The following is a 25,924-nucleotide window of genomic DNA, read 5'->3' on the forward strand; positions in this document are numbered from 1 at the left end:
CTTTAATTTTGTTTATTCTGATATTTATTTTGCTTCACAGTAACATATATATTAACAATCATGTGATGGATTGTAATAACATTTTTATTACTTTCCTTGTGTTTTCTTTGATTTCTGATCACTAGTATATCCTGTATTACCAGTATTATTTCTCTGTTTAGACAGCGTTATTGTTTTATTTCATCTTTATTGTATTTGTGTCCCACAATGAAAACAAAAGCTACTGGCTCGCTTTACTTCCTCATAATTAATAATGAATGGCACACTCTGTCGATCAATTCTAAAAAATTAGTTGCACTCTCTCACCCCACCCCCCTTTTCTCCCACCACTACCTCCGGCTTTGTTCTGCGCATGCGCACACGCATCTCCAGGAGTGCTGTTTCGGCCTGTTCCGCGGCCGCTCGGTCATTTTCGCCTCTTTGTTGTACTGATAGTGGATTTAACTCGGATCCAACCCAATATCCAGCGGACCGTGCTGCTCCCACACAGGTTAGTTCGCCTTACTGGACTTGTTCTCTTTATGTTCCGTCCTCGGGGGGGTCTGTGGCCGGTTTACGGTCCCGGTTTGTGCCCCCTCCTCCTCGTTTTTCGCATGTCTCTTTCCGCTGGTTGCTACGGGGCATGCTATACGTGTTGTTTTATGTGTCTATGTGGTGGTGTATGGCGGCGCCGGGCCCTGCAGTTGCACACCGGGGATGGGGGGTTTCTAAGGGGAAACGTCCACTGTAAAGGCGGCTTTAAAGCTAACCGGGATGCTCTCGGTTAGCCGTACCGGAGAGGAGGCTCCGCCAGCCGCCTCACTGCCTGTCTCGTCATGTTTCAACGCTGTTGTTCCTCTCAGCTCCAAACACCAATTCTTCTTTTTCCCCATTGAGAAGGAATGTTCTTGAAAAAAAAAAAAATCTCCTGCTCCACCATTAGGCTAACCTCTTCCTCCTGCCGTCCAAAGTTCACTATGTGTGTGTGTGTGTGTGTGTATGTGAGGCAGTGTGTGTTTGTGTGGAGGATCTACATGAGGTTTGGATTAAATCAAGACACAAAGTTGGTGCATTTTTTCTCTTCAGGGTGGATGTCGCCCCTCGCCAGGCTGCTGCTGCTGCTGCTGCAGCAAGCCCTGTGTGACATTGTAGGGGAGAAAAGCATGCAGAGCAGCCAACAAGTCTGTGCAGTTATTTTGGAATTAGATGCAACCTAAAGATAGCTTCTCTGTTTGAGTAACGTGTCTGTGTGATTGGCAGAATCAGGCGTTTAAATTCTGGGGCTTCCTCAACTTTTTTTTTCTTCCACGCAGGGCACTGTGCAGCACAGGAAGCATGGTTTGCAGGTCAACAAGATGTAGATGTCTCCAGGTGAAAACAAGGTTGTTTTGTAGTGGCAAAGTGTTTTTGTCTTCTCTAAACTGTCTTATGCTTAGCGTTGTCTCAACCACATCTGCGGGGCTAGACTGCAAAAGCTTCACTTTTGTCTGCACTTCAGTCCTGAAAGCAGCCCCCCCCCCTTTCACTTTCACACAAGGAGGCTGTTTTCACATATCACTTCAAGATGGAAAGTTTATCTATGCCATTGTTAGTCTGAAGTTTAAGAGCTGGATTTGGTTGACGATGTAACTTAAGTGTGTGTGATGTGAGGCCTCAGGTGCACAAACACTTGAAAGTTTACTTTTCATACGGCAGGAGCGTCAGATGTGAAGTGTTAACCATCCATTCTGTTTTTTTTTTTTTTTTTGCTGTGAGGGAGAAGGCCTAATTGTTTTTTGTAAAATGTTATGTAAGTATTTCTTGTGGGGAAAAGAAATCATCACACAATTCCTCGAAGAAAATCTTTTTTCATCTTTAATTATGTTAAGATCTTTCTCTGGCTCTCTTTAAAGTTGAATTTGCTTGCAGCAGCCTTCTTAATTTGTCCTTTTTAGATCAGTACAGGCACGCATTTCTGGGGAAAAAAATCTCCTTCTGCACACCACAAGAAATTGGTTACAATCGGCTCTTTTTTTCTGTTAGTTTAGAGAAAACCAGGTCAGAGGATACGAGATATGACTTTATAAAAAGAAGAGTTTTGCACCCTTACATCTTGAACTTTGTTATCCTCTGGGTCCAGGCGAAGCATATGGACATAAGCACAGGTTACATAAAACTACTACGAATTTTGCCTTTTCATCCATATTTAGCCCATGCAATTGCAGCATATGTGGCATGTAGAAATCTTCAATCTGCAGGTATTACAAATCAATGCCTGCATTATAAAGCGCAGGGCCCGTACACTGAGCACACTGCAGTGAAACAAAAGCATGTTAATCATCTTGGTGTTGAGTTCATGCGAGGGCACTCACTGTGTATTACTGACACCGCAGCTGCCCCGGGCTTCATCGTCATCATCATGTGCTCCCAACACCAGTGGGAGTAAACCGACAACATTTGAACCTCCACAACCTGACTAACAGGGTGCTTGTCGCGCGCAGATTGACTCACGTGTTGCCTGCTAATTGATCATTTTGTGATTTTTGAGAGTGCGCACGCTGCTTGTGCTTCCTCTCTTCTAAAACTGCACCCCGCGTGCTCCAGTTTTAGATGCTCTCTGATGCTTTATACCATCAGAGTGGGGAGGGAGATCTAAAGTTGGTAAGTCCACATTTTCTCAAACGGGGCTCTGAGTCGTGTCTTTTATCTTGATTTGTTTTTGGGTCTTTTGGAAAAGCGTCGCAGCTTGACACCGAAATCAAACCAAAAATCTGTAAGTGCTCTGTGTGCCGCTTCTCTTTCAACTCTAGATTTCACAAGTTCTTGTGAAGCACGCTGAAGGACCTCCCTGACCAGAGCGATGGCTCAGAGTCCGTTTAATGTTACTTGGCCCGTGCTCAGACATACCATACGATATGGCTGTTGCATAAGACCGCACGAATCGGCAAGCATCAACTTTCATGTCAGTTTTCTGCTGACTTTGCAGGGGAACCCCAAATTAACTGCAGCCTTTTCAGACTGCTGATCTTTGACCTGGAATTGAACGACTTTATCATCTTATTTTCAGCGGGAAGATTACACTTACTTTGACCCATTACCTCCAAACGTGCGTTAATGGCCCCATTGGGCAGTCAGATAAAGCTGTCAGTGTAACAGGCCAGGCACACACGCGCCTCTTTAGGACTGCTTGATAGTGCAAAGAAAAATAACTCAACGGTGACTTCAGAGACAGAAGATGCATTTGTCTTTCTTTGCAGGAAATTATCTCGGGCAGCTTCCTAAACGAGCTGCTGAGCAAAGTGTGGAGAATCCCCTCGCCTACAAATCGGGCTGCAGTTTGGAGAAATCCTCAGCACTTCTCTCACTTTCTCCCCCTTAACACATTCAGTTTCTTTCAAGGATAAAGCCGACTGCGTTAGAAGGAAAATGAGATTACAGTTGGAGTTTTCAGCAACGTTGTGAAGTCTAGATAGTATGTGACAAGATAAGTCCACTCAATGGGATTTTTATCCTTTCAGATTCAGATAGAACTCATCAATGGGTAAGACGCTATTTTGCTTATCTACATGCGATAACACCAAACAGAAATATGTTTGTTTTGAAGATCTACTTTGGCTATAAGGAAGGTTTTTCAACAGACTTGAAAAACGGAAAGAGCTGCGTGGTTGTTGTGTTATTTTAAAGGCAGAGTCAGTAGCGTTGTCTGTTGCAGGCTGTAAACACAACATTCAAACTGGGCCCCTCCTCCTGGGCTCACTGCCCCCAAAAAGTGCACGCCCACTGCAGGACGTAGTGTGTACGTCTACTGCTTGTACCTAGACCCAGACACTGCAAGCTACCGCACGTTAGCACATGCTAACTACCTGTGTTTTGCACCTGCCTGTCCATAATAAATTCAGGCCAAATCCACGTCCACGCTGGAAAGCCAGATGCGCATATGGTGGTGACCCTCCCTTGTTCTGGAACAGCATCGGTGAGAGGGATCTCTCTGATTGGCTGTTTGGAGGTTTCATTGATCTCCAGCTCTCACAGGTTCAGTAAAGCCCCTTGAGCGTTCCGCTGTAGTATCCATGCTTTCACCCATTAGTGCGGTTTCTCCTTATTTGTCGCCACCGCCTCGTCTTTTCTTTTTCCACTAAAAACCCAAGGGGCGACAACGCCAGAGCCATTTTCAACTTTTTATCAGATACTCTGGATTAGAAGGCTACGTATAATACGAGTGGTGGGCGACAGCGGTGTGAAAATGGGCTTCTCTTATCTTAACAACCAGTGCCTCTCTCCACAGCACTGATAACAACGAGCTAACCGCCGCCCCTAAAGCATGCACAGAACGTCAGCTGTAGTCTTTGTGGTGTGTTCAAGTGCACCTCTTTGGCCAAGAAGTGAGGCGATGCTGCAGGCGGCCTTCGTCGCCACTAGTTCTTTGCCGTCTGCTTGGTGTGCCAGGGCCTTCAGAGGGAACGACAAAACAATTGTTTTTCCTCACTAGGTAAATTAAAAATAATGACGTATCCTTGCAAAACGCACCAACCCCCATGCTTTTTATATTCATTGCTCAGTGACTGATACTCGACACAGAAAGTTATTTATTAAAGTTAATCATGGAGCTGCCTTCTTTTCATGCAGTAACGTTCATGTTCTGAGCAGGGACTGGATCACACCACCAATAAAACCAGCAAAAATGATGCTGCAAAACCAATTCGTTTGAAATTGAGGTTTCCACTGATATCAGCAGATTTACTGGAAGTATATCTGGATGAATTCTTTGGCATTAAATCCTACTTTTGACATGCAAATTTCGTCTGTTGATAAGACAAGAAGGGAACTTTACCTCGAGGGAAATGTTGTGCAGCGCTTGCATCACAAAAGGAGGTAAAAACAAAAACAGAGTGCAAATTGTATTGCTATGTTGGAAGCTTTTTGACGTTTTAGGGCACGGAAAGCGACAAACAAATTCAATTTAAACCAATTGAGTTAATCCCTTAAGGGGCAGTTGATTTGGATCAGCTTGTACATTAAAGACCTAAATAAAACACAGTGATGTACAGACAACAACAATACAGGCCTATATAAGCACTTAAAATATGAAATAGTATCTAAAAAGAATAATGATATTGAAAAAGGGATGTTTTGGTAAAAGGTTAAACATCTGTGAAGAAATATAAAACCTGAAGACAATGGCCACAGCAAAGCAACAAATAAAATTGGAGAGCAATTACACCTGGCCTGAGCTCTCAGGTTACCAGCTTTCCGGTGTAAAAGCTAACTGGTTTGTTGGCAGGAAGCAGTCGGTCAGAAAGCTGGTTTAATTCTCTATCCTGCTTCGACTCTTGTATGAAAAGAAGCTTAAAGGAACAGAGACGGTTAGCAAAGCAGATTAACTGCTTGTTAGCATTTAGCTGCCAGTTGTTTGGCTATTTTGGCCACAAGAGTCCATCAACGCTTCCTCAATAACATAGTTCATTTATTTGTATTTATTATTCTATAGTATTATTTTTATATATTTACAGTTATGTGGCTGTGGATCAGTTGGTAGAGTCGGTCGTCTCTCAACCTGAAGGTCAAGGGTTTCGATCCCCAGCTCCTACAGTCACATGTCCGATGTTTCCTTGGGCAACACACTTAACCCCAAGTTGCTCCTGCTACTGTTGGTGGTGCATACATGTGAATGTATGGGATTAGTTAAAACGGGTGGTCACTTTACATAGTAACCTCTACCATCAGTGTGTGAATGTGTAGGCGTGACCTGCGGTGTAAAAGCACTTTTGAGTAGCCTGAAGACTAGAAAAGCGCTACAAGCTCAAGTCCATTTACCATAGTTTTTCACTTATCTTTTTCATGTATTGATTTTGTTCATGGTATTCATATTGTTCAAGAGTTTAATTTAGGTTAATGCATGTGATCAAGATGCTGTAAAATCAATGAGTAGGCTAATCTTGTTTAATAATCGTAATCTCAATATCAATCAAAATAGTCCTTTATTATGTTTTTTGCCGTAATTAAAAGATTGCACAGATTTGTCAACAAAATGCTAGAGGTTAAAAATGGCATAAGCTGCATAACAACAGCTAGCAGAGCTACTAACCAGCACTAGCAATACCAACTAGCTAATGAGTCAGCAGTTAGCTGCCAATTAAAAAGCTTGCTGGTGTTGAGTATCTAACCCTTCTATTATTAACTCTTTATTGAATGGATATAATCTTTAAAATCCAGGGAATAAATGGCATGGTTAAGGGGGGGAAGCACTTGGATATTTACTGTGACTAACCGTAGAGCCGGTTCATGTCTGGTTAGCACATTAGCGGTTAGCTCTACTGTTCATCAACTTGTCTTGTTGGCGAAGTGTAAACAAAACTTTGTCCACATGCTTTTTGACGTGGCCAGACATTAAGAGATGAAACTTAAAATGTCATAACATCTTTGTAAATTCTCTTATATGAGTATTTTAATCAGAGATGTTTTTAACAAGCAGTCATAAGATATTAGCTACTGGATATCACCTGAAGCAGTATTAAGAGCACAGACAACAAATGTTCTTAGAAACCAAAAATTCCCCTCTGAATCTAACAGACGATGAGTCATTTTCCTGAGTTAATGTTGAGACTGAAGGGCACACACACATCTCTCAATGAAGAATATGGTAACAGAAATGCATAAATTAGACTTCAGGCAGAGAGGTGACAGACTCTCCTCCGTAGAAAAGGTCAAGAGGACAAAAAAAAAAGAGTACACACTTCATCAGTGCACATGTGAATCCTTTAGTCAGGTTGCTCCTCGGTCTCTCCAGATAAGATTCACGGCCTTGCTTCTGCGTTCACAGATCGTATCTTCTTTTTTTATGTCAACATCTTGAGTAAGTGATCGTCAACAGGTTGTGAAATGACGTGCTTTTGTGTTGGCATGAGAAACACTTTGCTAAACGAGTGAAAGAAGTCTTATTGTTCTGTTGGTGACTTTGATGTCCTGTCTGCTTTATTATAGTGTTTTATTCAGGGAGAACAAGGTTTTTCTTAAACATGGTTGACATTCATGGCACTCGCGTTTAATTCTGTTTTTAGCCACAATTCTTTAAGTCACTCTGAAACTGTCATGGTAGGATATGTTTGGAGGTGTTAATAACCAGAAGGTGGACAGCTTCAGGATGGATAAAAGCTGCTCTAAAAGGGATTTCTCTTTGGCATTTGTATGGTGATTTTTCCTTTCTCCTGGCAGACTGATTGGGGGGCGGTTGCTGCTGAGTGAGTTTCTACATGTTGAGTTCCTGTTTTGGTCTTGGCTGGTTCTGGTAATTTCAGCACTGTCTCACTATTACTGCTATCTATGGGCTTGTTCCACATGTAAGCCTGTTGGTTTTCTATACTGACTTGTGGTTATAAGCGTGTGGCTAAAGTTAGTCAATATGCACATCTGGAGCCAAACAATGTTTTTATCGTATAAACAGTTGGAAGACCCTGTTGTCATGACAGGAACTTGACTGTTACTTTTATTTTTATGACTTGCCTATTAGTCTTGGAGTCCATTTTTGGCGAGCAGGAAAAAGACAACCTGCAACCAACTTTCAGATGGCCAGGATTTTTTTTTGACAAACTTATATTAAGACATTTCCTATATTTTAAATTCTTATGATCCTTTGCCTTGTTGGTGCAAACATAATTTTGTCCTAGACAAGTTAAATATTGGGCTTTTTATACTGTAATATACTTATACCTGATTTCTCATTTGTCAGCTGAATGATTCAGAGATCACTCACATACTTTACACTGAAAAAGAGGTAGATGATGCTTAACACTATATTGAGGCTTGTTAGGATGTTCATGATTACTATTTCACTCTGCTAATGTACGGCAATTTTAACAGTTTCACCTGCTCCTCTCCTCATAAACTGCACTTTTCTGTGCCAAGGCTTCTCTCTGTAAAGAACCAAACACACAATATCACAGGTCAGCTCTTATTAAGCGGTCTGTCAGCTGTTTGATTAGGCGTGGTCAGGGGTCAGCGAGGGGTCTGCTTGTTGCTCTAACTTCCCCTGAAAGTCTGAAACAGAGCGACGCACAAGTGACAGCGCCATTTAGCATCCCTGTCAGTTTAATGAGCCCAGCAAGTCTTTTGTAAATGAACGTCGGTGGGCCAAATGATGAATTAATTACTGTCTTTCCTCTTACTTGAGCCCAGCTTGTACAGTAAACGGGTAATAACTGTCATCTCCGGGTGCACGTGCGACTCGCCCTCTCTATGCCTGCGGCTACGAGCCCACAGTTTGTGGTCAAAACTGGAAAAGCAAGACATCACTGAGCCGCTGAGCATGTTAACCAACAAACCCACGTAATGGCTCATTGCCCCCACCATGTGCAGCAGGTCTCTGCTCCACCACACGCTGAACCAAGCATTTGAATATGTTTACTCTGAGAGTTAGAAAAGGGACATTATTAGCATTTGTTTGGTCTACATATTACATTATGGGTTAACTAAGGGTTGCAATAATAACAACATAGACATTAAGAACTGATGAGGAGGGGTTTAGCATTGAACATTTAAAAATAGATTACTCAACTAATAAAAAATGAGCGGACAGTTTATCATTTCAGTATTTTTTTTATCAAAGAAAATTAGAATTATTTATTGATTTGAGCTTCCTGAAATGCTGCATGACTCATTTTCTGAGGAATCAGATTTTGCTGTTCAATTCTGAATCTTTTTCAACTTTGTCACCTTTAGGGGAGTCAATTTTCAACTTTGGGTCTTTGTTTAGCTGACTTAGTGACTAAATCAGCATGATTCTATTGTTTCCTAATGAGGAGTCCTAACTGCTTGTGAGCGATGCATCACAAAGGGTTGCGCTGTTTTAACCCTGATGCCTCGTTTCCATTTTCCACTCTGTCCCGTAGACGGACTAGGAACGAGCTCAACAGCGCTTGTTAGTTTGTTTTTACAAAGTGGAGATAGTGGTGCATCACCAATATATCCACATATGGATGTGGATTAAAATGTTGTGCTTTGACTTGTGTTGACACCAGAGAAAAACTTTACTCAGCGAACTGCAAGGCGTTTTATTGACGAGTGTTGTGATTTGAGTCAACAGCTCAAACTGTACGGGGGAAACTGAAATTCACAGAGAAAAGAAGTAAAAATTTGACGGTTGTATTGTGGACAGCAATCAGCGACGTTGCACGATTCGAGAGCGACATCCAATGTTCGAGGGTCTCTGCCATTTCCTGAAAGAATCTATCACTAGCTGTTGGCGAGTGCTCACGTCACATTGGACGCAGAAAAGCTTAAGAGTATCAGAAAACGCAGATTTTTAACAGGGCACTGTTTTATAGTGAGGTTCTTCAGGTTTGACAATAGGGTTCCTATGCAATATGACGCTTCTGAAGTTTTTTTGATGATACAGTTCATAGTCTGATCAGCTGGTACTCCTTCATCACTCTGAGTAAAATGTTGCAGATTAAAACTTGAATGCAGAGTTGAAACTTACACTGTTTCTTTTAATGATTAACTGTAAGGGGCAGCCCTTTCATTTCTGGTCGCTTTTCTGTTTTACATGCTGAAAATTAAATTAGTATTATTTTGAGCGGACGGAGAAGGCGACTATTTCTGTTTTGGGGAATTTTGGTTTTTATTTCTGTTCCTGTTTACAGACATTTTCTGCTCTAAGTTTATAACTGGTTAATCATGAAATCATGGTCAATAATCAGTGGTCGTTTGAAATACCTTCCTACTGGTTTATGACCTCCATCTTTTCTTTAGATTTTGATGTCCTTCTCTCTAGCCTTAAGTATTCTGTGTCGAATGTACGCCCTAGTGGCCTACGCCGTCTGCTTATCTCTGCAATACTAGGCCGATTTCTGTGTTAAATCGCCATTTTTGGTTCTGCCACACTTTCTGCTTGTTTGTGTCTAGGAAACCATGGCAACTGAAACCAAGCGTATTATATTGGAGTCAGAGATAAATATTGCGCAGCAGTTGGTTGCGCTGTCTTGAAGAGTTCTTCATTTGCAGAATTTTGAAAGTAACGCAATGTCTGAAATATTGTAAGAAACACGATGCTTCCCGGCAGACTGCGTTGCTCCGACATGTAGGAGGTGTACGCCAGGCTACATGCAAAGACTTCTCTGTAGGTACAGGACTACCTGAACCTATGCTGTATAGATTAGACGCAGAAGTATCTATCAGACTCAAACATTATAAAGTCACCTTAACCCTTTTCACACATACGGAAATCTCCTGAAAAACTCCGGAGATTTGGCTACCCGGAGGTTCTTTAGGCTATGTGTGAACGCAAACAGCCGCATTTTTCGCGCAGACTTTACCCGGAAGTTTCTCCGGCCAGACCCTTAGTATTTTTTCCGCAGAAAGTCAGAGTGAGCTGATGTCTGAACGTGGCAGCATATATTACAGAGATTTCAACTCGAGCCAATAGAAAGAGAATGACATTTATATACAGTGACTGCCCAAAGTGTCTGCACGCGACCACTACGATCTCCGTGCACGTAATTAAACGGCTGCATTATGTTTTCTGTTGGTCAGTATGTTGTTCTCCTCTCTTTTGTGGATGTTGTCATTCCATTGGATTACATGTAGCATTGATATAAAGGCAAATATTCTCATTATAACGTTGTGTAGCGGACTCTGTTGCTTCGGCCGCTACTTCCGCGTTGTTTATTTACGTCACGTCTTACGTCAGGAAATCCCCCGATCCCCCTCCCCTCTGACAGGGATAGTCCCCCGCTGTGAGGAGAATTTACTTTACAGTGGGGTGATGATGGTGCAGGACATTACCCCTCCCCCAAATCCCCCCCTCCACCCCCCACCCACAGTCTCTCTGGTGTCATTAACATGGAGGTCAGCAGGCCAAGAGTTTTAGAAGAGGCCACTTTGACCCGAGGATCTGTCTCTTTTGTGCTGTTGGTTTTGACCCCAGTGACAGATGTAACAAGAAGGGACACGTAGTGAGTGAGATTTTTTATTTGTGTGTTCAGTTGATTTTAAACAGAAGAGGTGACAGAGGCTGGACTCAGGAGTGAAAGCTGAACAGAATGTATATATGTGACCTGCGGTGTAAAAGTAGTCAGAAGACTAGAAAAAGCTCTATACATGATCAAGTCCGTTTACCACTTAAATGTCAAACGATATCCTTTTTTTGTTTGAGAATTCAAAACTTTGACCCCAGAAATGATGACCCTTTGTCTTCATATTTGCCTCCCTAATTGGTCTCATTAATTATTTTTTTCCCAGTGTTGCTAAGACATCAACAAGCTAAATTGAAAGTAATTGTTACACCACCTACTTCACCTCATTGCATGTGCAAACAGATCATTTATTTTCAATGACTTCTGCAACATAAACGAGGAAACAGGGAGTAAAGGTGTTAAGGGGAAAGCATTAATATTGTAAAGATTGTGGCCTAAACAGCCAAAGGTCTCTGATTTAAATGTCTGACCAGAGTACTCATGAAGGACGTTGAGGAACCACCTCCCTGAGCTGCTACACTTCATAGATGTTTAAGCAAAGTGTTAAAATCCCAGTCACACCAGTGGAGCTCAAATAAAAAAAAAGAATATGTAGCTGAGCTATCTGGAAGCATACATGCTTAGTCAGCGCCCCCTCCCTGTGTAAATATTAGGGTCTAAAATACAGAGTATCACTGAGGCATTGTCAGGATAAGTGGCAGGTTGGTGCACACTGTCAGCACTGAGTTTATTTCATAGGCGACGGGAACCTCATGACAGACTGGAGAGACGAGTTCAGTGAATTTTGACACAGGAGGAAGGGAAAAAATGGTCAGTCATTAGAAAACTTGAGCCTGCAACATTTAATTCCATGTATGGCACTTTAAGCGGATCCAAAATTGCAGGGTATTCGTATTGAAAATGAAAATGTACAATGGAAAAATCAGAGACCGAAGCAGGTGATGGTGGAAATTACAAGTTTCTTAATGGCCAAATATAAGCAAAGTATCTGGTGTTTAATTAGTATCAATTGGCTCTTCAAAATATCAATTTAACCCGACAATAACCTCTGTGACATTTCTGTTCAGCCTGGAGTCAAAAAAGTTATCCTTTTTGTAAAAACTATATCTAGACTGTCTTTTTGTCTGATAAAAAGCAAATCCTTTGATTATTCTCTCCAGCAGACAAAGGCTTGTTTCAGTACTAATCATGCTTTCATGCTGATTATTTTGAGCATGACGGGGGGGGGAGGGAGAGCACACTGCCTCGGGACACTGTCACAGAGAGAGAACAGCTTGTAAAAGTCAAACTTTAGGCAGACAGTTAATTTAAGCGAGTGTGTTTTAGAGGCTGTAAAAGTGAACCCAGAGAAAGTCAGTATAGAGGCACCGTGCTAAATCTGTCTGAGGTGATGCTACAGCTGCTGCCATGAACTTCTCGTCACATAAAAGTCACAAAGAAAGTGAATCTCCGATGTGGCGTGCCATTAGCAGACTTGTCACTCTGTGTTGGACAGAGTCAGCAGTAAACTGAAGTACAGCATACTACAGTTTAATAAGGAGAGTTGGGACTGTTCAGTGCATAATCTTACAGCTCCTCACACCGTCTCTACCAATTCTCTCTTAAGTTCTGAGTGTATTTTGTGTGTGGTGTCGAAACTATGCTTGTTCCTCTGAGCCTTTAAAGCCTATGATTATACTTAATTAAAAAAGGCGTTTTAAGTAATGATAGGAAGTCTCAACTGAACACTGGAAAACCTTTTTTTGTCACAGACTATTGTCTTGTCCACCAGGTGCTCACAGTACACAACCCGTCCTGTATCACGATGGCTGGTAACACTGTTTTCAGCTGTCCTTTGAGGATTTTACCTCCCAAGACACATTTAAAAACACACATTTTGAACAGACTCAATGATGCTGAATGCTCAAGAATTCAATGACTAGGCGAGTCATGCAGTCTGTTTCCCATTGCTCAAGCTGGAGTCACTACGATGTCATTGGATTTGTCACTTTCCTACATTACAAGCAGTCAATCTGTGTCTAAATATATTGCCAAGTCATTTTTGCCTGGAATTTTGTAAAAAAAAAATCATTTTTATCCCTTAAATTTGTCAATATCTCAACTTGCATTGCTCCTTTTTTGTACAAAAATCAAACACACACTAAATTCTACATCACATGCTGAAAAACACGTGGAGATATTCTGTACCATTTTCTTCATACCATTAAAAAAAAAAAAAAAAAAAGTCAAATATTTGAAATGTAAATTGACTGCAGTTAACCTTTAAAAGTTGCCCCACTCATCCTGACTAAATATTCCTCCAGTAATATTCCTCCAGACCAGAGTTTTTCTTTGTACAGAAAAGAGGTCTGTTTGTTTTGTAGCTTATGCTCCAGCCAGAATCAAATGAAGCACCATTTGTTTGGCTGCCGGTGGTCCTGAGGATGATTATCGGGGATACAGAAGAGCTGCTTTGCACCTCGACAACACGTAGCCAAGAAGTACAACTTTTGCACCAGAGCCTCGCTCACTGCTGGGACTGGAAATAAGAAAGACAGCGTTTGTCCTCTGATAGTCTTTTATTTAATCCTCTCAACACAAACGGTTGTCTGAAGGTCGATGAGGTGGTCGTCTCAGCTCCATTCATGATTTTTAGGCTGCGTTTAAGATGCTGCTATCTGCTGTGCAAAGATAACGATCAAACTCTAACACTTTAAAGTCAAAGCATTTTGCATTACCATGTTATCCGACTCCCTAAATGTGCGTGATCCTCTATTTTCTGGACTTTTCACCATCTTGCTATCAAGGTGTATTTAGGGAATGCCTGTGATTGCTTGACAGCTTCATCCTTTTGACAGTTCAGACAGATGTTTTTCAGTCTCTAGATAATTCAAGATTTCTATTAATACACTATTGTTAGTTTTTAGAGCTGCTTTTCTTGTTGTCTCCCATCACTGTGGGAGCAACAGTCAGCCATGCTCATTACTCTTTTATTTAATGACTAAATTAGCATTTCCTTCCTTTTTTAAGGAGATGAAGAATGAAGAGCAGACGATGTTGCAGCAGATTTCTTCAGTCTCTAATCCTCGTTGGAAGCTGATCTCTTTTGTCTCCCTGCCGTTGGGGTGGCCGTTGTGTCCTGAGCCTTGACTCTTCATAGTGGTCACTGCTTTTTGCTGGATTGCAATTTGTACAAAGTTGTTCTCTGATTGAAAATTAAATCAAGCAGTGGTCATGGAGTTGAGGATTGTTATATTTTCTCGTTTGCACAGGTAGACATGCACATCTAAAATCGAAATAGAATCAAACAGTACCTCAGGAACAGTTTAAGTTTGCTAAAATTGGATATCACATGTGTCTTTAGATCACGGTCTGTCTGTGTTTTATGAAGCTATGAGTTAACCAAAGTGTGCAAACATTAGCCTGCTAACACAACAATGCAGGTCACAGGCAAGTGCAGCTCGAGCAAAGGACAATTTAGTCCGCTTCTTGCTCCAAATGGTGCTTCATTATGGTCGGTTCTAATTGATAAATCCTCCGTGCAACTCGAGTGGAGATGGTTTGGAGGTGTGCCGCTGGAGGAGAGCGGAGGCTTCAGAATAGCGGAGGTTCTCAAGTGCTGGTTCTCAAGGGTGACATCTACCGGATCAAAAAGTCGCACATTCTTCCTTTTTTAAGGAGATGAAGAATGAAGAGCAGACGATGTTGCAGCAGATTTCTTCAGTCTCTAATCCTCGTTGGAAGCTGATCTCTTTTGTCTCCCTGCCGTTGGGGTGGCCGTTGTGTCCTGAGCCTCTGGGTGTTAACTCTGCTTACTCCATAATATTTTCTTCTCATGTGAAGGCTGTGCTTGTTACTGTCTGCTTGCACAATAAGACCACCCCACGCTCCATAATAACGCCTGTGTGTAATAACTTGGAGGAGCTGGATAACAAGCCCATTTGGCAACGCTAATAGCATATGCTGTATAATGGAAACATTCATCCAAAGCTGCTTACAGTGTCAGGAGTGCATCATTTTTTTGTGTTTGTGTCTCCACAGGGAATCCCCAACCCTTTTAGTACGGATAGAAAGCACTAACCCAGATAGTTTTACTGCTATAATCCAACTCATTCCACCTCTAGTAGCAGTGTTTTTCTTCTCACGTCTACAGCTGAAAAAAAACGTAATCTTCTTCTCCTTTGTAAAGAGGTTTCAACCTCCATTAAGCTGCAAAGAAAAGTTTGAACACTGAGATACTGACTTTCCTGTTCGTTTTGTTTCCCGTCTAATCTCTGCCTGTGTTGAATTCGTCCTGCTGGTAAGTAAAGAGGAGCTCCACATTCTCTCTCATCAGAGGGCATCGAGTCCTGCGATCAATAACAGAATCATTCACAGTTACTCAAGCGGAACAGAAGCAAACAGACGTCATTAGTGTGACCTTGGATGCCTGTCTGTTTCAGCTTCTATAAGAGATGAAAATAACATGACAAGCCCATTTGGCGTTCTGTATTGGGTGCTTTTGACACGCTCACCAAATGGATGGATTGACATGATTTGGTAAATAAAAGTTATCCAACCTGCTTTCTTTACTCCTGACCGGAGCTTTGAACAGGGCTTATCAGAAGAAAAAAAAAGGTTGCTAAAATAATTCATGGGTGACTTGGAAAGTAATTCTTAGTCAGTCTTTTTAACTTAGTCCAGTCTTTTTAACTGTAACAGCTCCTTTTCAGACAGAATTGAAGTCATCCCAGAGGTGCTCTCGCCAAGTGGATTGTAGAGCGTTAGTGGTTCCAACACTTTAACTTCTGGTGACCATTTAAGAAAAAAATAACTCATGGTGTCACTTTTCATAACCAAGCTTTGGTCTGCATTTCTGCTTTGCAAATGATGTCTAGATGCATCAGCAGATAGAGAACTTGTGTGCACTGCCTTTATTTAACACTTTATCTACCTAATTATGACTTTTCTATACAGTTCTTGTGCATTGTATTGTATCCATTGGTTGTTTGAGGAATCATACAATCCTTTATTTATTTATTTATTGGGGGGGGGGGGGGGGGTGTTAAGATAAGTCTTTAAAATATCAGGAATGTATGAAAAACTTCACAGGGTCTAGGGTAACTATTGGAAGTTCTTGTCAAAGCCACACCAAATGCCATAGGACTGTTGTTGTGCTGGATAGTCTGGCACCAAAACAGCAATTTATATTTCATGTCATCTTGTTATCCCACTAATCCAGCCTGAATTTGACAGACTTGGACCAAATGGTTTTTTGTGTCTTAAAACCTTTGTAGAAGATTATGGGAATCTTGACAGCCCATGTCCATTAATTGAGTCGTCCCTTTGTTGTCACTTTGTTCCAGGTCTAGGAACATGGTTTCATGTTTTCTTGGTGAATTTTATTTAAATAAAAGCAATTATTAAGCATATGGAGCTATTTGAAACAGACCCCAAGGTCCCTACTGAGGGAAACAGAAATGCTGTGAGCCACATTTTGTAGACATTTTAAGCGTAGTCCTAAAGAATCACAAGACATGTACTCAGTGCCCAAGATCATCCACTTTGCTCACACTCAGGATAGTCGTATTTTTGATCCCTGATTGGCAGCAACAGAAGATAAACTTTTCCTCTGCATTGGCAGGTGAATTAAACTAGTATTCATGGACGGAGGATTCTGAGCATGGACCACATTGATTTCTGTCCCATAAATTTTGCCTCCTATCGATGGAGTGTTACCTTGAGAAGTAAGTGAGCGAGGTAGACTTACTTTAGAAAAATGTTTTTCCTCGGCTGGTTCAGTTTCTTATCTTGTGAGTGCAACCGATATGTGATCTCTTGTCTGCTTCTTCAGAGAGTCTCGCTGACACTTTGAGAAAGAACTCGATGTACCATCTCTTCCTCCTCGCTGCTCTCTCTGATACACACTGTTCAGCTCTTTATCACACCAGAAAGTGTTGTAAAAATGGAAACCCATCCTAGATTGTAAATGTAAAAACTATCTTAAGAAGAAACAGCCTTTTTAAGACTTTCTGAGCAGCATCAGTTTCAGTTTTCAGGTCTACTCGTGTGTGTTCGTGTCTGACCTGCGAGGCGTATTACACATTAGCTCCAACTTCACTCCTGGCCCTCACAACCTAAACTCAAAGCTCAATTATTCAAGTGTTGCTGCTTCTTGGCAGCGGCACGTTCGGCTCCTGGCTCGCTGGAGTCTGCTTCTCTTTGGAATCACGTCTATTGTCTGCCTGATTTCCCCAGGCAGCGAGTCCTGGCTGCAGGATTGAGGGCCATCAAACAGAATTAAGAGGAGACAATAACTGTGTGTGTGACGGAAGGCGGGCAGGAGTTTTTGTGTAGTTTGTGTGGATTTTTCTTTCTGGTGTGTGTGTGTGTGTGTGTGGATTTTGAAGTGAAGCCAAAGCGTCCACAACAAGCAGAGGCCTCTCCTCCTGCCTCCGTCCACTGATGCAGGCCTTCAGTGTCCGTCGCTCCAGCTGGCTGCCAATTTATCCCGAGGCCAAACACTCCAATACCCACAGGCAGGCCAACAGGGGCTCTTTGTGATGCCAGAGTGTGTGTGTGTGTGTGTGTGTGTGTGTGTGTGTTGCTGGGACAGTTGTTGGAGCTCATGATTGACTGCAAATGTTGTTAATCTCCAGACTGAGCTGCATCCAGAGGACTTCTATCAGTACGTTTGTGTTGGTTAATGCATGAATTACATTAGAGATGTAGAGGTAATGAATGCTCCGGAGGCTTTTGGACCATAGTCTGTGTATAAAGATGGACAACTTCACCTCTTTCTCCTCCTGTTGTTCAAAGATGAAGCCATAACACCCCCAGTGACGGATCCTGGAATATTGTGCATTTGAAGCCAGTCTTTGCAGTATAGGGACCGGCTGGACGAGCCCCAATTTCAAAAGCCACGCCCCCCCTTCTCAGAACGAAAACACACATCCAATTTACCTATAAAACGTCAAAGATCCCTTTGGTCAGTACGGCGCACAGCAGAACAGATTCTTGTGCTGGTTTGAAGCAGACACTCACGGTTATGGAAAGTTTAACGACCCCTGGTGTTGGTTATGTTTCCTCTAGCAGTTCCTTCTTTACTCTGCTCATATTGGGTCTCCAATTGGACACAAACCCAGGCAGCAACTTAATGCATACAATTTACCGTATGCACTTTAAATAGTAGTTCAAATTGTAATAATTTAAGTTTGGTGTACTGGCTTAGCTAATTAAAGTACCACGTTCCAGCTACTGTTGTCAACTTAAGCCAATAGATAACTAACAAAGTTTGAAGTCAAGATGAGTTATGCCTTGAAATGAAAATATTATTTTTCTTCATCACTTCAGAAACTCAAGTTTCTTCATAAATTGATGGCAAAAGATCTTTTATCATGAGGTGTAAGAAAGTGCTCGTCAGACTGTACCTGGCACTCATCACTTGGAGGTGTTATGTGATATGCACAGTTTGCACATCTCAGAGATCAAGAAAGGAAACTGGCCTCTCACCCTGAAACATGGAGACCTCTGAAACCCCCGTCCTTCACCAGCTCTGCTATTTCTGCTCCTCCTAAACTGAGGCAGCCTAACTCTTCTTACGTAAGACCACCAAGAATGAAATAAACACTCTGAATGTTTCATATTCACGGCATTTAGCTGATCCTCTTAGACAGAGTGACTGGGTGCAACAATATTCCATTCACAAGCATTACAAGAAACCATTTATTCAAGTAACAGTCTTGATCATTTAGCCATGTCCTCAGAAAAGAGACTACTTAAAGCAAATTTAGCCTAAGTGGATTTAAAACCATTGTAATGTGAATATGAGGTCAGGTTGGACTTATTGTGTTGAGTTTATAGAGCCATATTTAAACATTTTATAAAGTCAAACAGTTCTAGCTTCAGTCATTTTAAGTCAAAAGAGAGAATCATTTTCAGAGGTGTTGGATTTCTTTTTTCTCTTGTTTTTCCCTAACCCTAACTGGCTATTTTCACCTTAAACCCGTTTTAAAGGAAGCCTCATCTCAAAGGGACTTGTGCATTATCAAAGATGTTCAGCTTTGACTGTCGTGTAACAGGACGCTGAAGGAAAATAAGGCAGCTTTGTTGTAATATTTGTGGTTTTAGCTGGCTGGTTGTAGAACTTGATTGATAAAAACCAGAGTGACTGGTTTCACTCCGTGAATGGTGAGAGTGTGTGGGTGGGCAGCAGTTGCAGCCCGACAGGTTTCAGTAGGAGGTTGATGTGTGATGATGAACCTACAGGCTCATCGTGAAACACTACAGCACGACAGAGAGAGAGCATCAGTTTCGTCCACATTCAGCTCACGTTCTTACTTAACTTCAACACTTTATTAAAACTGCTAAAAAAAAATGTAGGTACATTGGTGTTGATATTTGCTACCCCTCTGATTTCTAAATTTTCAACTCTGCCATGTCTGCTTGAATTTCTGACGTGCTGGTAGATAGCTCACTTTTCATAGCTCTTTGGTTTTAATTGAAGATCAGAGGTCACACAAGGCATATTCTGCTTCAGATGCTATGTCATGGTGGATTGAAAAGAGAAGTTTGACGTTTGTCGATACCACCCTCCACGTCTTCTGCTGCCACAGAGGATAGTGAGGGCTGCTTGAATCTTGACAGTTTGAGGCCTTAGTTTGTTGCGACATAGTTCTTCTGGCTGGAAAGGGCCCAAAAGGTTAACTATTGGTTAAATCTTCAGGAGACTCCACTTGACTCCACTTGTCTCACGCCATTGACTGCAATGTTGGAAGTCAGTTATGTCTGAAGTTTTTTTTTTTTTTTTAAATCCCATCCTTATAGTTTATCAGGGATGAGATTTTTCCAGGTCTGACCTGAAATGTTCTCCTGTGTGAATCCTGTTATCTGTGACGTTAGTTTGCATTATGTTCAAGCTAAACTGGATGATCCTAAAAGAACAGCCATATTGGTTTGACTGTACGACTGACTGTCAGCCTCCAGCTAGTTACACAGATTGTTGTTAGGGAAAATATTAGTTTTTAAGTTTTGACGTTCGCCATGTCTCAGTTAGGAGCTGAAAGAGACAGAAGCTGAAATGAACCATTTCAGGCAGGGGCTGAAATGAGGGACTTTACTGACGCCAGTATAAGATAATTGAGGAGGCTTTTGAGCTACGCATATCCCAACGCTACTCAATAAGTGTCCCACACTGACATAATTAATGGTCAAAGTGAGTACATTAGATCTCCCTTAATACATTGTGTAGCAGCAAGACCCCCCTCTGTCTTGATCTCTTTATCAGTTAATCAAATTGATGGTTTTGAGTCAATCCAAAGCCAAACTGCTTGAAGTCTTTGGTTGTAGCTTCTTAAACATGACTCTTTATTAAGTCCTCGTCTGATTTGTAAATTGAATATTTAGTATTCACCGTCGTTTGTTCTTGTGCATAGTAACAACTACAAACTGAGTAAAATAAAAGCATTATATTTTGGTTGTGAAGTTGTTGACACTTCTTCCTTATTGTCCTAAATTGAGCGTTTATTGTCCTGAAAGAAGAGTGTTTGAGATGAAACTTTTTTGAAGACAGAGTTGCACCATGAAAGGAAGGCATTCAGAGCACCAATCTGAACTGGAATTGTGTCATTGCTAAACCGCCCATTTCATTGTGCGATTGACATTTACTTCATTGTGGTAAGATTGTCATGATGATAGTTTAATTGTGATTATTAAAACTGGTCTACGGCCTTTTCAATGACAGTAATTGCACTGACAGTTATTGTAAGCTTCAGCCTTTGTGTTATATTTCTGTATGTGTTCATTTAGTGTCATTGTTTGGCTTAAAAAACTAACACTCCCACAGATGTCTGAGACTGGGAGAGTCAACGTCAATTAAGAATCAAGCTGTGTTGTTGGCTGAACACCTGTTCCACTTTTGTGCACTATTTAAGCTGTGATAAATGTCTTTGTGAAGCTGCCACCGAGATGATTATCCAACATTTTACTTTAATTTACGAGCTGTTATTTAAGAGGGAACGGAAAGCAGAAGTGGGACAGAGCATTTAAACAGTAATGAGAGTCTACTTAACTTTTATTTTCAGGACGCGGCCTGTGGCAGATCAGAAAACGCTCTTCAAATTTTACTATGAGCATATGATGTTCACAGACTTAAACATGTAGAGTAGAATAAAAGAGTGCATAAGCAAGCACAACAGGTCAGCCACAAAAAACCATGAAGAACCACGGCTCTTCCTCCCAGATTGTGTTTGCATTTGCTTGAACCATCTAGGGACATATTGTACATTATTTCAAAGTATTACTCTTTATAGGTCTTACCAGATCCGTAAAGATTCAAATGTTAGTGGATCATTAATTATGTTATTGTTATTGAGGCTTGTAGTTTAAACATTAAAGGCTTAAGCAAAAAGTTGGTTGTTGTAGCGCCCCCAACAGGACAAATTATACCAGCCTGAACACTTTCTTTAATCTTCATCAATACACCCTCCAAGTATGAAGTCAATAGGATCAATAGTGTTTGAAATGTGCTTTTAGAGTATACGTGCAGACAGACAGAAATTCTTCCTTTATATTAACATTCCCCTCTATTACCAAAATATCATAGCATTAATATGATCAGACCATTACTCCAGATAACAGTGGCTCCAATAGGATGGTGAGAGCAGGCTCTCTGGTGCTGCGGATGCAGGCTGTCGTTTTAATGTCTGCTTCCCGACTTTCATATAACCGGTGTCCTCGAATGACCCTGAATGCAGCAGTCTGACTTCAGAGCTGAACTGGAGTGAACCGACAGTATTGTGTGTCTGATGTTTTGTCTCTCAAGCATCTATTCCCTCCAGTCATCCCTCCAGTCATCCAACAGTAGTACAAGAGCAGTTCCACCCCTCCTACAGACGACAGATATAGAACAAATACATTTTCAAAGACCGCTTGTTGAAAGTGCTCTCTACATGTTTGATTTAATACAACCCAAAAAAACGACATTTAACCAGAACAACATCCTGAGGATGAGATCACACAACAGAATTCAATTACATTTTTGTTCAAACCAAGGTGAGAAGTAAACAGTGTCAGAGTTTTTATAATTACTGAAAGTCACATTGTGATGCAGAGCTTACTAACAAAGCCCACATCGACTCAGAAGTGTGCTGTATTTGTTGTGTGTGTGTGTGTGTGTGTGTGTGTGTGTGTGTGTGTGTGTGTGTGTGTGTGTGTGTGTGTGTGTGTGTGTGTGTGTGTGTGTGTGTGTGTGTGTGTGTGTGTGTGTGTGTGTGTGTGTGTGTGTGTGTGTGTGTGTGTGTGTGTGTGTGTGTGTGTGTGTGTGTGTGTGTGTGTGTGTGTGTGTGTGTGTGTGTGTGTGTGTGTGTGTGTGTGTGTGTGTGTGTGTGTGTGTGTGTGTGTGTGTGTGTGTGTGTGTGTGTGTGTGTGTGTGTGTGTGTGTGTGTGTGTGTGTGTGTGTGTGTGTGTGTGTGTGTGTGTGTGTGTGTGTGTGTGTGTGTGTGTGTGTGTGATAGCCTCCCGACTCCCCGTCCAACAGCATGTGAAACCTTAATATCTGTTTCCCTATAACAATGTTAGACCTTCACCAAAACCCCTTTCACATGCTAATCTGAGCATACCAAGAAAGTACCCTCATGTTGACCACTTAAACCTGACAGCCTCCTTGTACAAAGACTTGTTAATGTCCAAATGAGCTGATTTGTGAACAGAGCAGGTGATTGGCCGGAGCATTGATAAGCAAGAGGAAGTGTTAATGGCTTTGGTTTATTGGAAAAGGTTGGTGGTTCCATTATACTCTTTTCCTCTTGCCCTGTATATGTATTGCTTTTCATTCTCTTGTTGGTGTGAAATGTAAATCCAAATGCATATTGGAATGTCATTAAAGCAACAATATGGCTAAGAGGACGTGGAGTTAGGGCTGCACACTCTTATTAATAAAGCACCATTCTGTTTTTTCCAACAAAAAAGTTTGTTGTACACAAATTAAAACACGTGCTGTCCAGGAATATGATGTCTGAATCATAGGGCTAGTCTTTGTTCTGATTAATGAATTGAATGCATGTTTTGCTTTTCGCTGTGTGAGTGTGTGTGATATATCAACTGGGATTGTTGTGAAGCAAATAGTGAACACGTGATTGCAGCTTGTTCTGAATGCATATGGAAGTGAATCTCGGTTATTAAGAGAGGAGATCGATTGTAGGTATAAATTCAGATCAGGATTTTTTTTTTTACCGATTAATCGCGCAGCCCTACTGTGAGTGTGATATTCCGGCCGCTGGTCGCCACTACTGTCCACTTATATTTCCTCCCTCGTCTCTCACTGTTAATGTAGTCACACACAACTTCTGCCCGATCCTTTTCATGACGTAATCGTCAAGATTTTACCCGACAATCGGCGAGCAGATCGGGGGCGTTAAGATCGGATCTTTATACGATTTGCACAACAAGATAATCTGGGAGGATCATCGGTTCAGAGCAGCCTCGAGTCGGAAACGACCCCACGATTGTCAGGAAGGAGGACCCCAAATCGGCCTGATTATCCTGCAGTCTGAGCCAGGCTTAAGTCTTCAATGTTTTTTGAAATCAATTTAGAAAAAAAGATTTGCTGATTCTTGCATCTTACATTTAGATTTCTTGTGTTTGTTGTCGTTCATGATGGTTAATGAAGAGTCTCTGAGTTTCAAAACTGTTGTTTGGATGGATGAAAAAAGCAATTTGAGATCATCACTTTTGCTTCTAGGAAATAAAAAAACGCATTGTCCACATTTCTTAAACGTTTTTATATGCTTAATTATGTTTACATTTATCATCAAATTAATCTTCAAATCACTATTGCAGGCTAAGCGTGCATGTTGAGCTTTCTCTACGCAGGAAACTGCTGGATATGAGATGCTAACATCTGTCTGTTGTGTTGTCCTCGGAGCCTCTGACGTCTTTGGGTTCGTTTTATGTTTGTTCAGACGGTTTATGTTCTCAAACCTTTTATAGGGACTCTAAAAACAAGCAGAGGAAACACTCCTGAGTTATCTTTAGCTCCCCTCGGTGTGAACATGACCTCAAATCAACCCCACCACAGCGGCACAAATACAACATTACATCACAGAGCAGTCGCCGGGCGTCATGTGTCGATAACATCTGTGTGAAGCTCATCGGCGTGTGACGGCGCTGTAACAGGCGGCGGTACTGTGTGTGTGTGTGTGTGTCTGTGTGTCTGTGTGTGTGTGTGTGTCCTCAGCAGCCCCCTCCCCTCCCCCCACCACCACAACATTTCATCTCTGTCGTCTAACTGGGCTAATTTCACGGTCTGATGAGCACACAGAGGCGGGCTGGCAGACTCACCGCTGTCACCGGAGACTTAAAAGGCTGTGTGTGTGTGTGTGTGTGTGTGTGTTTGGAGAAAGTTAAAAAACGGAGGTGTGTGCTCGCCCGGTGTTCCCTCTCTCATCGTGACTGGAGTGGTCGGACTCCTACAATTAAGCCGTCGTGATTCAGACAGAGTGACGAGTCGGCTGCTGCCTCCGCGGAGGAGAGCTACAACTTTCAGGAACACTGTAGAGGCTTGAACTCGTGTGGTTAAGTGCTGATGCATACTTTAAGTTGATCTCTCCTGCCAAGCACTCGCATTTGGCTCGTACCGCACTCACACGGTGTGGGTAGTTCAGTAGTTAAGTATTTATACCTCTGAGTTTTACACGGCAGATTGACTGAATGCTGGTTTCTTTTTTTAAGATTGTCAAGAAAAATCTGACCAAATTTAGAGCTGTTGATGAAAGAATTAGTCCAATACACCTGGAAATCATTGTTCAATTAAGCTGAAGTTACCAAAGTATTCCAAAAACAGCCTCAGGTGACAACAGATCATCAGATAATGATGCATATTTTATGAAGAGCAGTGAATTTATAGTTCATATTATTTATTTTTTTATTCACCTATTCTTCTTATTTCTACATTTTGAATTAACAAAGGACACTTTTCCGAATTTCAGATATTTTTTAACCAATCAGAATGAAAAATGGTGCCGTTTGGACCTCAGACGGTACAAAACGTGACAGAACAATGACACAAAACGAAAACAAACATGTTTTGAGACTTTTTGACACAATATTTTTTCCAGGCACACATTCGCGACCCACTGAAAATGGCCCCCCCCCCCCGACCCACCAGTTGAGAAACACTGATCTAGAGGATTCCACAGTTTCACTCCGTCATTGTCTGAATGACTTTTCTAACGTCCTGTTTACAGACATTAAGAAATGAAGAAAAGGGAAACTAAATACATTTCATATTATAATTTATATTACTCTGCTCGAGCAAGGTGTCTTAAATACAGATTATTAACATCAACGGTGTTTCTCAATCTGGTATCTCAGAATCACACAACAGACTCTCATGTCATTGGTTAAGTCATAAATTAAAACACATGATACCAAGTGGCTGGTTTAAGTTTATTGCATAGACACTCAGAGTGCAGGAGAATGCTTGGGTTGCTTGGCAACAGTCTGTTCATTTGTCTGTCATCTGTTGTTGATATCACTTGTTGTTAGTACTTTTCACTACTACTATTTGCATCTTGTATAACTATTGTGTCAAACTGGAGATCATCATGATATACTCGCTCACTGCAGCCTTGTGCCTACGACTGAATCACGGCCGTGCTGATATTCAGTACGACATCACACCTCTCCTGTGACAATGCAAAATTATATTTTTAGAAATTTCCACGCTTAAAATGTCTTTCTTTGAGATTTCAGAGCCCATCTGTTAAAACACTCTCTCTTCCATCTCTGTTCCAGGCTCCAATGAGAGGCTCTCCATGATGAGGAGCTAACACTGTCGGCCGCACAACCGCAGGAACAGACGTGGCTGCTGCTCCACCCACAGTCCACGCATGGCGGTATTAGGGGTAAGAACCACGACACTGCAGTTCACTTTAAGTCTCTTTATCACATCTGGAAATCACAGAGGAACAGTGATGTGTTTTCTGGGCTTTGAGAACAAAGGGAAAATGTTTTACCAACGGATTGATACATTTAATGGA

General features: G+C 41.6%; 1 protein-coding gene across 1 annotated transcript in view; it reads left to right on the forward strand.

The window, feature by feature from the left end:
• The first annotated feature begins 361 nt into the window (after positions 1-361).
• Positions 362-25,924, forward strand: part of LOC132982205 (polycomb group RING finger protein 3) — a 63,985-nt gene continuing 38,422 nt past the window's right edge. Inside the window, exons 1-2 of the mRNA XM_061048558.1 lie at positions 362-490; positions 25,680-25,789. Of these exons, the coding sequence (XP_060904541.1) occupies positions 25,775-25,789 (15 nt within the window). The 5' untranslated portion in view covers positions 362-490; positions 25,680-25,774. The remainder of the gene's footprint in view (positions 491-25,679; positions 25,790-25,924) is intronic.

The sequence above is a fragment of the Labrus mixtus genome, chromosome 10 (genome assembly GCF_963584025.1).
Source record: "Labrus mixtus chromosome 10, fLabMix1.1, whole genome shotgun sequence".
Classification (NCBI taxonomy): Eukaryota; Metazoa; Chordata; class Actinopteri; order Labriformes; family Labridae; genus Labrus; species Labrus mixtus.